Source organism: Liolophura sinensis, chromosome 13 (genome assembly GCF_032854445.1).
Source record: "Liolophura sinensis isolate JHLJ2023 chromosome 13, CUHK_Ljap_v2, whole genome shotgun sequence".
NCBI lineage: Eukaryota > Metazoa > Mollusca > Polyplacophora > Chitonida > Chitonidae > Liolophura > Liolophura sinensis.
In genome coordinates, this window is record NC_088307.1 from 10353492 (window position 1) to 10365922 (window position 12431).

Here is a 12431-nt window from a genome sequence, read left to right on the forward strand (position 1 = left end):
ACTAAGTAAGGTAAAACACAGGGGAGCCCATCAATTTAAGTAAGCATATCTTTTTCATTAGCCAAATAAAAAAAAAAACCACCCCTTCAACCGCCGCTATTTTTTCCGATAGCTCTTTGGAGAATTTTTTAACAATGGCCTCAGATGAATGAAAATTTCAACCCCAAAAACTGCATTTTTAGATGCAAATATATGTCACAAAATATGATCGCTTGTGCTGAAACGTATGTTTTTCCAGAAGGATATACTTCTGCCTTACATAAAACACTTTTCTTTGATCAGCAGAACTGTCATGTAAAATGAGTATTGTAATTGTTTTAGTATGTTTGCAAGGTGTTTATTCAAACACATTCTGAGGGCATTATTCTGAACGGACTGGTAAAATTATACTTTTTATGAAACCCAATCAATGTAGTTTTGCCTCCAAAATCGAATTAAAAATGTGCAAATATTGCAATGAAAGTTGCTCTTTCATATGTGAAAAGATCGAGGAAATTTTAGGTCAAGTAATTACACAGCAGACCTTTCCCTCATAAAAACCATCTTCATTACAATACGTGTTTCAACTCAACACGCACAAAAATGTGCCCCCCAAATTGTCACAATGCTGACATTGCACACATCTGTACGTACTTACATCAATAGTTTCAGTGATGAAAACCTTCAGATTTCTCACTGTCTTTGCAATCAGAGGCTTGGTTATCATGTTATTATACACTGCAAGCCATATTCTTGTTACTGGTCTGATTTAGCTTTACATTTATTTATTTATTGATTGATTTGAATGGTCTTTTATGCCGTACTCAAGAATATTTCATTTATACGACAGCAGCCAGCATGGCGCCAGGAAACTGGGCAGAGACCTTGGGAAACCGGCAACCATCAGCAGCTTGCTGGCTGACCTTCCCAAGGACGGCCGGAGAGGAAGCCAGCATGAGCTAGGCCCTTTACATTTAACATCCAGTATCACACTATATCTATTCATGCATATATCTGTCACAAGCTAACAAATTTCATATTTATTGATTTATCCGAATGATGTTCTACACCGTACCCAAGAATATTTCACTTAGACACAGACAGCAAACATTATGGTGGGAGGGAAACAGGCATAAATTTCAAATTCCACATGAGCTTCACTTCTAACACTGCAGGCAGAGTTGTCTCACAACAACCATGACCACAGCATTGTAGTGAGGCAGAGTTGTCCCACAACAACCATGACAACAATGTTGTAGTGAGGGAGAGTTGTCCCACAACAACCATGACAACAGCGTTGTAGTGAGGGAGAGTTGTCCCACAACAACCATGACAGCGTTTTAGTGAGGCAGAGTTGTCCCACAACAACCATGACAACAGCGTTGTAGTGAGAGTGAGTTGTCCCACAACAACCATGACAACAGCATTGTAGTCAGGGAGAGTTGTCCAAAAACAACCATGACCACAGCGTTGTAGTGAGGGAGAGTTGTCCCACAACAAACATGAAAGCGTTTTAGTGAGGCAGAGTTGTCCCACAACAACCATGACCACAGCATTGTAGCGAGGCAGAGTTGTCTCACAACAACCATGAAGACAGCATTGTAGTGAGGGAGAGTTGTCCCACAACAACCATGATGACAGCATTTCAGTAAGGGAGAGTTGTCTCACAACAACCATGACAACAGCATTGTAGTGAGGGAGAGTTGTCCCACAACAATCATGATGACAGCATTTTAGTGAGGCAGAGTTGTCTCACAACAACCATGACAACAGCGTTGTAGTGACGGAGAGCTGTCTCACAACAACCATGACAACAGCGTTGTAGTGAGGGAGAGTTGTCCCACACCAACCATGACAACAGCACTGTAGTGACGGAGAGCTGTCTCACAACAACCATGACAACAGCATTTTAGTGAGGCAGAGTTGTCCCACAACAACCATGACCACAGCGTTGTAGCGAGGCAGAGTTATCTCACAACAACCATGACCACAGCGTTGTAGCGAGGCAGAGTTGTCTCACAACAACCATGACAACAGCATTGTAGTGAGAGAGAGTTGTCCCACAACAACCATGATGACAGTGTTTTAGTGAGGCAGAGTTGTCTCACAACAACCATGATGACAGCGTTTTAGTGAGGCAGAGTTGTCCCACAACAACCATGACAACAGCGTTGTAGTGAGGGAGAGTTGTCCCACAACAACCATGACAACAGCATTGTAGTGAGAGAGAGTTGTCCCACAACAACCATGACCACAGCGTTGTAGCGAGGCAGAGTTGTCTCACAACAACCATGACAACAGCATTGTAGTGAGAGAGAGTTGTCCCACAACAACCATGATGACAGTGTTGTAGTGAGGCAGAGTTGTCTCACAACAACCATGACAACAGCATTGTAGTGAGGAGAGTTGTAATTAACAGTGTTACGGCCAGCTTACCTCTCCTATCATTCAGAGCATTCATGGCTGCGGACATCTCTGCCTGTTGGATACTGTGTCCCGTCCCTGTGGCCAGACGCTCTCCCCGGAAATACACCGCCACTGTGTACGTTCTGGTGTTGGTCGGCCCCGTCGACTCAATTACTCTGAAAACATCGAACAATCAGATGTAATAATAATACAAATAGCGTACAATGATCTTGAGGCCAACTACCCACCTGGTTAAGGAACTCTATCAATGTCTTCCTGTCATTTAACCTGGACAACCCAGTAACCTTTCAAATGTGTGTCAAGGCTTGGGGCAATGTGTTCAGCCAATCAAAAAACATACCAACTGAGATTTGGCAAGCTGCTACTTTTTTTTTTTTTTACACACAAAGGGTTGCTAGTTAACAAAAAGGGACAGCAATTTTATTAGTGGTAGTAGTTGTTTTCAAAAGCTGCATGCAAAATGTTTCTTTGGTTTTTTTTAGGGTAAAAGTGCAAGTTATTCTTGGGTAAAAATGCAAGTTTTTAGCATAAAAAGACGTAAAAATCCTTTATTCTTCTTCCACACTTTTCCCTTTTTTTTTTTCAACATGCAGCAAACAAATTTTTGTTTTGAATAAGTGGACAAAATCCTTTCGTTTCAGTGTGGTTTCAGCTCTACAGAGTAACCTCCCCTTGTACTCACTTGTAAGCAGGGATGTCTGGATCACCGCCATCCAGCTCTCTCAGGGTCAGACAGCACTGCTGAAGCTGAGATTTGGGATCATTCCAGTCCTGATTCAGGATGAAGTCCTGTGAACAATACAAACTAATCAGAATGACTGGGGAAATGAAAACAGCATGTGTGCAGTACATGATAAGAACTATTACTGTATGTATTTTATTTATTTATTTGATTGGTGTTTTACGCCGTACTCAAGAATATTTCACTTATATGACAGTGGCCAGCATTATCGTAGGTGAAATCGGGCAGACCCCTGGGGAAACCCGTGACCATCCGCATGTTGCCGACAAGACTTTCCCCATTTACGGCCGGAGAGGAAGCCTGCATGATCTGGACTTGAACTCTCAATGACTGCATTGGTAAGTATTACTGTAATTCTTCAACCTTTTTGCATGTTTGCAAAGTGTTTATTCAAGCATACACTGAAGGTATTATTCTGTGAAAATTATACTTTTTGTGAAGCCCTCAAATTGGCCAACCCAACCAATGCTTTGTCTCCAAAATCAAGTTGAAAATGTGCATAAATCTTACTGGAAGTTGCTCTTTCATATGGTTGAGGAATTGGGGTAAAACAAAGAATTATTAGAGTCTACTAAGAAGCCCTACAGGTCAGTCATTCGGTTGGTCAGCTGGTTAGTCAGCCGGTTGATCAGCTGGTTGATCAGCTGGTTGGTCAGCCAGTTGGTCAGCCCGTTGGTCAGCTGGTTGGTCAGCTGGTTGGTCAGCCAGTTGGTCAGCCAGTTGGTCAGCTGGTTGATCAGCTGGTTGGTCAGCCAGTTGGTCAGCCAGTTGGTCAGCTGGTTGGTCAGCTGGTTGATCAGCTGGTTGGTAAAATTTTAGCAATCCTTTGTCGCAGACTCCGAAGATTATCAATCCATTGATACCTGTGGAGTGTGGCAGCTAATTTATCACATAAAGGGAACAGAAGAGACAAGTCTATGTGAATTTGCCATTTGGATAATTACAAGTGACCAAAAAAAAAACAACAATAACTCGCTCATCCCATATTTCTGCCAGAGACATGTCTTGAGGGATGTTTTTAGCTGTTATTGCGAAATTGTGCTTTCCTTGTAACTAGCTTGGAGATTGAACATTATATTCAACAACATTCCGGTGTCTCTGTGTACATGTAGCGTCGCGTGAATATATGTTTTCTCGAATGTATGGTAGGATTTTGATGAGATGTGGAGAGGAAAATTGATTGATTTATTCACTTATTTGATTGGTGTTTAACGCCGTACTCAAGAATATTTCACTTATAATACGGCGCCCAGCATTATGGTGGGACGAAAGCGGGCAGAGCCCCGGGGGAGAGAGAGCAAAATTGTCATTGGAAGTTACAGGCCTTCATGAGTCATGTGGATTTGCAAACAGGGTTTGATCCATGTTGTCTAGGCGTTTCTTACACGTCAGGCTGAGGTAATTCTGCAGACCTTATTGTTTCTCTGCACCAGAAAGGGTTTTGCTAACGACGGAAAACCATTTTCAGATTGATCAATTGAGGTTAGTGAATCATTTTGTGTTTTATAAGACAGACGTTGAATTACACTGGGTTAAACATGATGTAACATATCCGTCATTTTATGAGTTTCATAATTTTAATAATTATTTCTGAAAACCAGCAACACAGTTATGTGTATACATCATTAAAGCAACTAGTGGGGTGCGGAACTGTTACATGAGAACTGCTTTAAATATGGACGTTATGTGTTCACTTATAGATAGAATATACATGTGGTACAGCTGTTGTGTTATCCAAGTGCGTTGTGTGGCAAAATAAGGTAATTATGCATATTGAGTACATTAAATTGTTTTTTTTTTTTTAATGCGCAACATCATTGTGATTAAGCAAGTTTTAGAAAAATATCAAAAATGCAAAGATGCTGAATGTGAACTGCTAAGACGGATATTATGTTCATACTTTCAAATAGCATATGTAGGGCAGTTTTAGCATTATACAAGAGGTTTAACAGCCAAAATAGCAAGATGTGGATTCAAGCAAGCTGGCAAATTTATCACAATTTTCAATGTTTCACGAGCCAAAGTATTAACTATTCCAGCCAGCGAAGTCTTGCTCAAATTTTATGAACACTTTAAGGGTGCAAACTTCTATTTCCAGATTCAATGTCTATTCAATAAAATGCATGGCAAATTTGTGCTGTATGCAAAAAAAAAAGTCTCATCTCTGGTTCAAGCTGAAAAATTAACTACTTTCCGTCAGAATGCCCCATAATGTCGGGATTTGGCACTACTTGTACCATCAGGTGCGGAATGTATAAAAATGTGCATGTATTAGGTTTGGTACCTGTAGGTGAAATGATAACACCTGTACAGACCGAGATCCTTGTTTGATGTTCAGCTTCATATGCGCTCCTTTTTAACAGAACTTGAAACTACTGGTACCATCAGGTGCCGCATGTATTAAAGTGTGCACATACTATGTTTGGTACCTCTGGATGCAATATTAAGAGATGTAAAGACCCGGTTCCCAGTTCGATGTTCACATGCATATGCGCCCCCTCGTGTTGTAATTGGAAACTACTGGTACCATCAGGTGCGGCATGTTTTAAAGTGTGCACATACCATGTTTGGTACCTCTGGATGCAATATTAAGAGATGTAAAGACCCGGTTCCCAGTTCAATGTTCACATGCATATGCGCCCCCTCGTGTTGTAATTGGAAACTACTGGTACCATCAGGTGCCGCATGTATTAAAGTGTGCACATACTATGTTTGGTACCTCTGGATGCAATATTAAGAGATGGTAAGACCCGGTTCCCAGTTCGATGTTCACATGCATATGCGCCCCCTCGTGTTGTAATTGGAAACTACTGGTACCATCAGGTGCGGCACGTATTAAAGTGTGCACATACCATGTTTGGTACCACTAGGTGCAATATTAAGAGATGGTAAGACCCTGTTCCCAGTTCGATGTTCATCTGCACATGTGCCCTCTAGCGTCATAATTGGAAACTACTGGTACCATCCGGTGCGGCACGTATTAAAGTGTATATATACCATGTTTGGTACCAAAAGGTGCAATATTAAGAGCAGAATATTACAATAAATATTTGAAGTTAACTTCCACTTCCCAGTTCAATATTCAGATTTGAATATTGAACCAGGAACCGGGAACAGTTAGCTAAGTTCACACGTGAATGTCGGACTGGGAACTGGGAGCTAATTTCACTGACATGTTATACTGACATTTTGGACACCTGGCTTGTCTCCTGATGCTAACACAGGGAGTACCTGCAGCTGATTGCAGTTTTAGTGTCTTATGATTAACCTTACAGTGTAAGGGTCAAAAACCATGTATCTTAATAAAACAATATATACCATCTTTCCAGTGTTTTTTTTGGCACGAAAGCATTCATTACTCAAAATTACACCACTGATAAATAACTAAAAAAAATTACAAATACATATGGTAAAGAATGAATTTATGCACAATTTGAAAGGAAATCAAAATTTACACACAATTCAAAATGAAATCCAATTTTCACACAATTCGAAAGGGAATGAAATTGATACACAAAAAAAAGGAAATCAAATTTTGACACAATTTCAAAAGTAAATCAAATTTCCACACAATTCAAAAGCAAATCAAATTTCCACATAAAACAGAAGCGTACCTTGAGCCTGGGGAAGAAGCAGACTCCACAGAACACCTGGCAATACTCCAGGTCCTGATCAATGAACAAAGCTCCTACAAAGGCTGAAACCGAAAGTGAAACTGAATCAGTGCACTGCTTTTCATTGTATACATGCATAATTCATAAATGTAGTGAACATGTTGATACAATGTATATAAGACTGGTTACCACAGTTATGTAATATCTACAATGCCAGTAAGCATGTTGACGAAATGTCTACAATACTATTCAGTATGTTGACGAAAAGGTCTACAATACTATTCAGCATATTGACGAAAAGATCTACAATACTATTCAGCATGTTGAAGAAAAGATCTACAATACTATTCAGCATGTTGAAGAAAAGATCTACAATACTATTCAGCATGTTGACGAAAAGATCTACAATACTATTCAGCATGTTGACGAAAAGGTCTACAATACTATTCAGCATGTTGATGAAAAGATCTACAATACTATTCTGCATGTTGAAGAGAAGATCTACAATACTATTCAGCATGTTGACGAGAAGATCTACAACACTTTTCAGCATGTTGACGAAAAGGTCTACAATACTATTCAGCATGTTGACGAAAAGGTCTACAATACTATTCAGCATGTTGACGAAAAGGTCTACAATACTATTCAGCATGCTGATGAAATGTCTAAAATGAAATCAAAGGAATAGCATACGTGATCACATCAGGTATCGGAGCTGATGGTCAGAAAAAAGTCTGCACTTTCTCAATAAAGTCTGAAAATACCTTTGCCAAACTACATTAGTAAAATCACCTATTTTCATGAAACCATTTGCTTTTTTTTTTCCAAGTTTTAAACAAAAGATTGTGAAATGAGCCAACCAGATGAAAAATCTCATGCCTATTTCATGTAAGCCTGCATTATCCTACATTTTCTTGATTAAACAGGTTCTTGACAGGGCTACTGGATCTTCAGTACTGGCAAAGTATATTCAATACGTAACATGGAGATTTAACAATAGAATCTAGCCCATTCTAGCATTCAGGACCTTCATACTCAATCACCTACATATACATGTAATACTTGCTTTAAGTTTTACATAATTTTCATATACTGGTAATTGTATGAAAAAAAGCTATTTTACTTGCTTAGTTGAGTTTTCTGTACACGTGGTCTTTGTCATATTTATTATATCATCTGTGGAAATGATTTTTATAGATCTTTTTAGACCTTTAACTATCAATATAAAACAGTCAATCAGTCCAAAAAAAACTGATATGCTAATCATTAATATGACTATCTTCTGCTCACCTTCTAACAGATCTGCCTTTTCTTTGGTCTTCATTTTAATCTTGGCACCTCTCGCATCTGCATATATCACATAGTTTGTCATATCCAGGTCATCACAGACAATAGACTGGGTACGGTTGTTCACTAGGGAACTTCTCAACAGCTGAAACACAGGGAAATAGAAAAACATCATGCCTAGGTTTCGACTTACTGTCAACATTGAACAACACCTGAAATTTAACTTCTTACATTTATTCATCGCTGGTTTGTCTCTGTCTGTGAAATTGTTATGGAAGGATTTTGATGAAATTTTGAATACAGTTTCTTTTTCATGGTTTTTGGACTAAGAGTGAAGAAATCAGTGGTGAAAACCCATAAAGACCATTTTGGATTAGAATCCTGATCTGGGTCCTCACCATGCCACAAAAAAGAAAACTTTATCCAAATCAGCGCATCGCTTCTTCTGTACAGTTGCTTTTATATGACAAAAGTTTGAGGAATTAGTGTAAGTAAAATGTTTTTACATATTTAGAAGATTATTCTTTTAGGGCTTCCATGAAGCCTCCATGTGCAACTACTGGAACATTCGTTTTTTAATCTTCAAAATGTTGTAAATCTGTCTTCAGTTTTTATCTCAAATTCTACGTACTGTAAATCTTCAACCTTATCAACCACTAAAGCACTTTTTCCAGAGGAATTTCTGTGTACAATTATTACGAAAATGACCCCAAAATTAATTTGTTTGTGACATTAAAGATGCAAGCTTCATAAAACTGTGCAAATCATTTTCCTATGCCCCATAGTTCTCTCAGAATGTTTCAAAATATTGCTTGCAGAAGCAGTTGAAAAGGTTGAAGAATTACGGTTACTGGTCAAATTTGTGAAGGATTTAGGTGTATGCACTGAAATAGAGAATAAATGCCCACAAAACCATAATGTCACTGGCCGATGGAACAAACAAGATTACAGCGTATGAAATTCTATACTTACAGAGAGGTGACCTTCATGATGATCAGGAAAATGTTTGAACAGGTAATCTGAGGAGACCAGTTGTAGTACAGTGTCTCCCAGAAACTCCAACCTCTGATTGTGACCACTGAAACGTAAACCGTTCATGGATGCATGAGTGGATTGATTGATTGATCAGATAAAACAATGGACAGATTTGTTGGGGGAGATTTACTTATTAAGTTTATAGGCATCCAGTTGTTGTAATCTTTCTAAACCATCCTGGCTTGTGATTTTGATCTTTGATAATATGTTTGATCAGTTAACCATTTCTCTCATAAACATTTTGGCCTCTGACTGTGATCATGAAAATTGTTCTGATTAGTTAAATACCCTAAATGACCTAATAATTTGCTCACATTTTAGAAAGGTGCTCTAAGGTTTATTTGGAAGGTACTACTAGTAGCGTGATGCACTACCTAAAAAATATAAGTTTTTGCACCAAAACAGTACTTCATGATATTTATTTGCCCCTAAAAGTACTTTTGTGGGAGAGAGACATGTGCATGTAGCCAACAGGGAAAATACAGATGCCAACTGATGTAGTCAAGTCATGGGAGAAATGACTGAGTCATGCTCATATCTGTAGATCAAAATCAGCAACCTGCGGATGGTCGTGGGTTTCCCCCGGGCTCTGCCTGGTTTCCTCCCACCATAATGCTGGCCACAGTCGTATAAGTGAAATATTCTTGAGTACGGAATAAAACACCAAACAAATCAAATAAAATTTTAATCACGTTTGGGACAGGAGTTTTGGGTTCCCATAACATCTACTGGTGTCAAAATAGCTCTGAACACTTCCCTGTTCATAACTGTTGCTCAAACCAATATCTTCACTTACAGAGTCAGGTTGTTGTAACCTACATTCCTCAGGGTGAATGCTCTAGCCAGTAACCTCATATGGTTGAACTTAATGCCCGTGCTTTCTTCAAACTTCATTAGTTTCTGCAAACAGGATGGTTTCATTCATTAGACAAAGACATTTGCAAACAATATCCTGATATGGGATTTTCATTCACTAATACAAGTGTCACAAACATAGTTCTTATTTTTATAATTCAGATTCAGGCAAATTACACACTTCTCATAATTCTTCTCATATTCAATAATGTAACTCCTTCTTCAGCATCCCAGATTCAGGTAAATTACACACTTCTCATAATTCTTCTCATATTCAATAATGTAACTCCTCCTTCAGCATCTCAGATTCAGGCAAATTACACACTTCTCATAATTCTTCTCATATTCAATAATGTAACTCCTTCTTCAGCGGGCCTCTGTGGCTCAGTCGGTTAGCGCAGCGTAATGACCTAGGAGTCTCTCACCAATGCAGTCGCTGTGAGTTCAAGTCCAGCTCATGCTGGCTTCCTCTCTGGCTGTACGTGAGAAGGTCTGCCAGCAACCTGCGGCTGGTAGTGGGTTTCATCGGGCTCTGCCCGGTTTCCTCCCACCATAATGCTGGCCGCCGTGAAATATTCTTGAGTATGGCGTAAAACACCAATCAAATCAAATCAAATCAAAACCTTCTTCAGCATCCCTAGGTTATAAAAAGACAACATCAGGCCAAATGTATACATGCATTGATGAAGTATTCCACATGAAGTTTAAAAGCATAACTTTTTTGTGTTTGTGATGCTGCATAACCGAGATATTGTAGTTCAAAGTAATATATTTATTTGATTGATGTTTTACGCCGAACTCAAGGATATTTCACTTATACGACGACAGAGCCCTGGGGAAACACACGACCATCCTCAGGTTGCTGACAGACCTTCCCACTTACAGCTGGAGAGGAAGCCAGCATGAGCTGGACTTGAACTCACAGCGACCACATTGGTGAGAGGCTTCTGTGTCATTACGCAGCGCTAGCGAGCTAACCAACTGGGCCACAGAGGCCCCCATAGTAGTTCAAAGTAAAGCATGTGTACATATGTATGCGTGGGGTTTAAAATTTGTACAATTTGTCAGTCATACGACGTCAAAGTGCTGCCGCCACTGAATTACACGTATCATGCCAGAGACACCAGACATGACACCCCACCCAGTCACATCATATTGAACCGGGACAATCAGTCCTGTGTCCTGGCTGTCACCTCCCAGTGCTGAGCACCAAGTAAGGCAGAAGCAAGTACCATTTTTTAAAAGTCTTTGGTAAAACCCAACCCGGGTCTGATCTTGGGTCTCACCGACTTCAAGGTGGACTCTCTATTTATTAACCCATGAAAGTGGTTTCAAAGTAAGAAAAATGTTTCTGGTTGCTTTAACATGGCACATATCCAAAGGGCTCAGAAGAATTCCACATTAAAAATTAACCTACTGAGTCACCAAGTAAATCAGACAGCATGGCCGTGGTTATTCAGGCCTGTTTCCACCCAGCTCCCTGAATAACTGTTAACTCAAGGTTATATTTTTTACGCTTTAGCCGAGTAGTCCTTATTATCCCACCTGTAAAGCTGGACTGGACTCAACCCACTGCCTGTCACCATTAGGCTCTTCCTCTTGTAAGGGGTGTTTGGGTAAGTCCATCCACACTGAATACAGGCTTGAATCTCCAAACAGACACTGGCCAAAGATCCTGTCCACCAATTTTATGCCTCCATCAATAAATAGTGCTCCTGTAAACAAAACAGTCAGAAAACTATATAGTGTCGGGTCAGAAAACTATATAGTGTCGGGTCAGAAAACTATACAGTGTCGGGTCAGAAAACTATACAGTGTCGGGTCAGAAAACTTTGCTATGACAGGGTGGGATGTTATACCAGGTGTCTTTGGTATACCATTCCAGTAAGATCATGTGATGCCATTCTACCCAAAGAGGAAATCTTGAGTACAGCGTAAAACACCAAACAAATAAACAAACACATCAAAGAGGCAATCAGCACAGACCTTGCTACCGAAAAGAACCTCAAAGTAATTTACATCTAGACGATTGACAGATTAGTGTTTATTTATTTATTTATTCATTTATTTATTTGATTGGTGTTTTACGCCCAATTCAAGAATATTTCACTTATACGACGGCGGCCAGCATTATGGTGGGAGGAAACCGAACAGAGCCCGGGTAACACCCATGACCACCTGCAGGTTGCTGAGAGACCTTCCCACTTACGGCCGGAGAGGAAGCCAGCATGAGCTGGACTTGAACTCACAGCAACCGCATGATTGGTGTTTAAAGTTGTACTCAAGAATTGTTCATGTTCAGGACAGCAGTTTCCTTCCTTGTTCGTTTACTTCAAATTTACCTGTGAAACATGTCATATATGCAAGGCCATCCTTTAAAAAATCTTTCTTGGTGTTAATCCAACCCTATCAAAAACACTTTTTTTATTTTGATTAAAGCTATCTCAGGATATGCTTTTAAAGAAATGAAACAAAAAAGAAAAACAACAATA

The 12431-nt window shown here is 39.6% G+C and overlaps 1 protein-coding gene across 1 annotated transcript in view; it reads right to left on the reverse strand.

Annotated features, from left to right (window-relative positions):
* Window positions 1-12431, reverse strand: part of LOC135480843 (ribonuclease 3-like) — a 38211-nt gene that overhangs the window by 1384 nt on the left and 24396 nt on the right. The window contains exons 20-26 of the mRNA XM_064760773.1: window positions 11485-11654; window positions 9881-9984; window positions 9022-9127; window positions 8053-8194; window positions 6763-6845; window positions 3089-3195; window positions 2416-2561 (exon numbers count right to left, since the gene is read on the reverse strand). Coding sequence (XP_064616843.1) covers window positions 2416-2561; window positions 3089-3195; window positions 6763-6845; window positions 8053-8194; window positions 9022-9127; window positions 9881-9984; window positions 11485-11654 — 858 coding nt within the window. The remainder of the gene's footprint in view (window positions 1-2415; window positions 2562-3088; window positions 3196-6762; window positions 6846-8052; window positions 8195-9021; window positions 9128-9880; window positions 9985-11484; window positions 11655-12431) is intronic.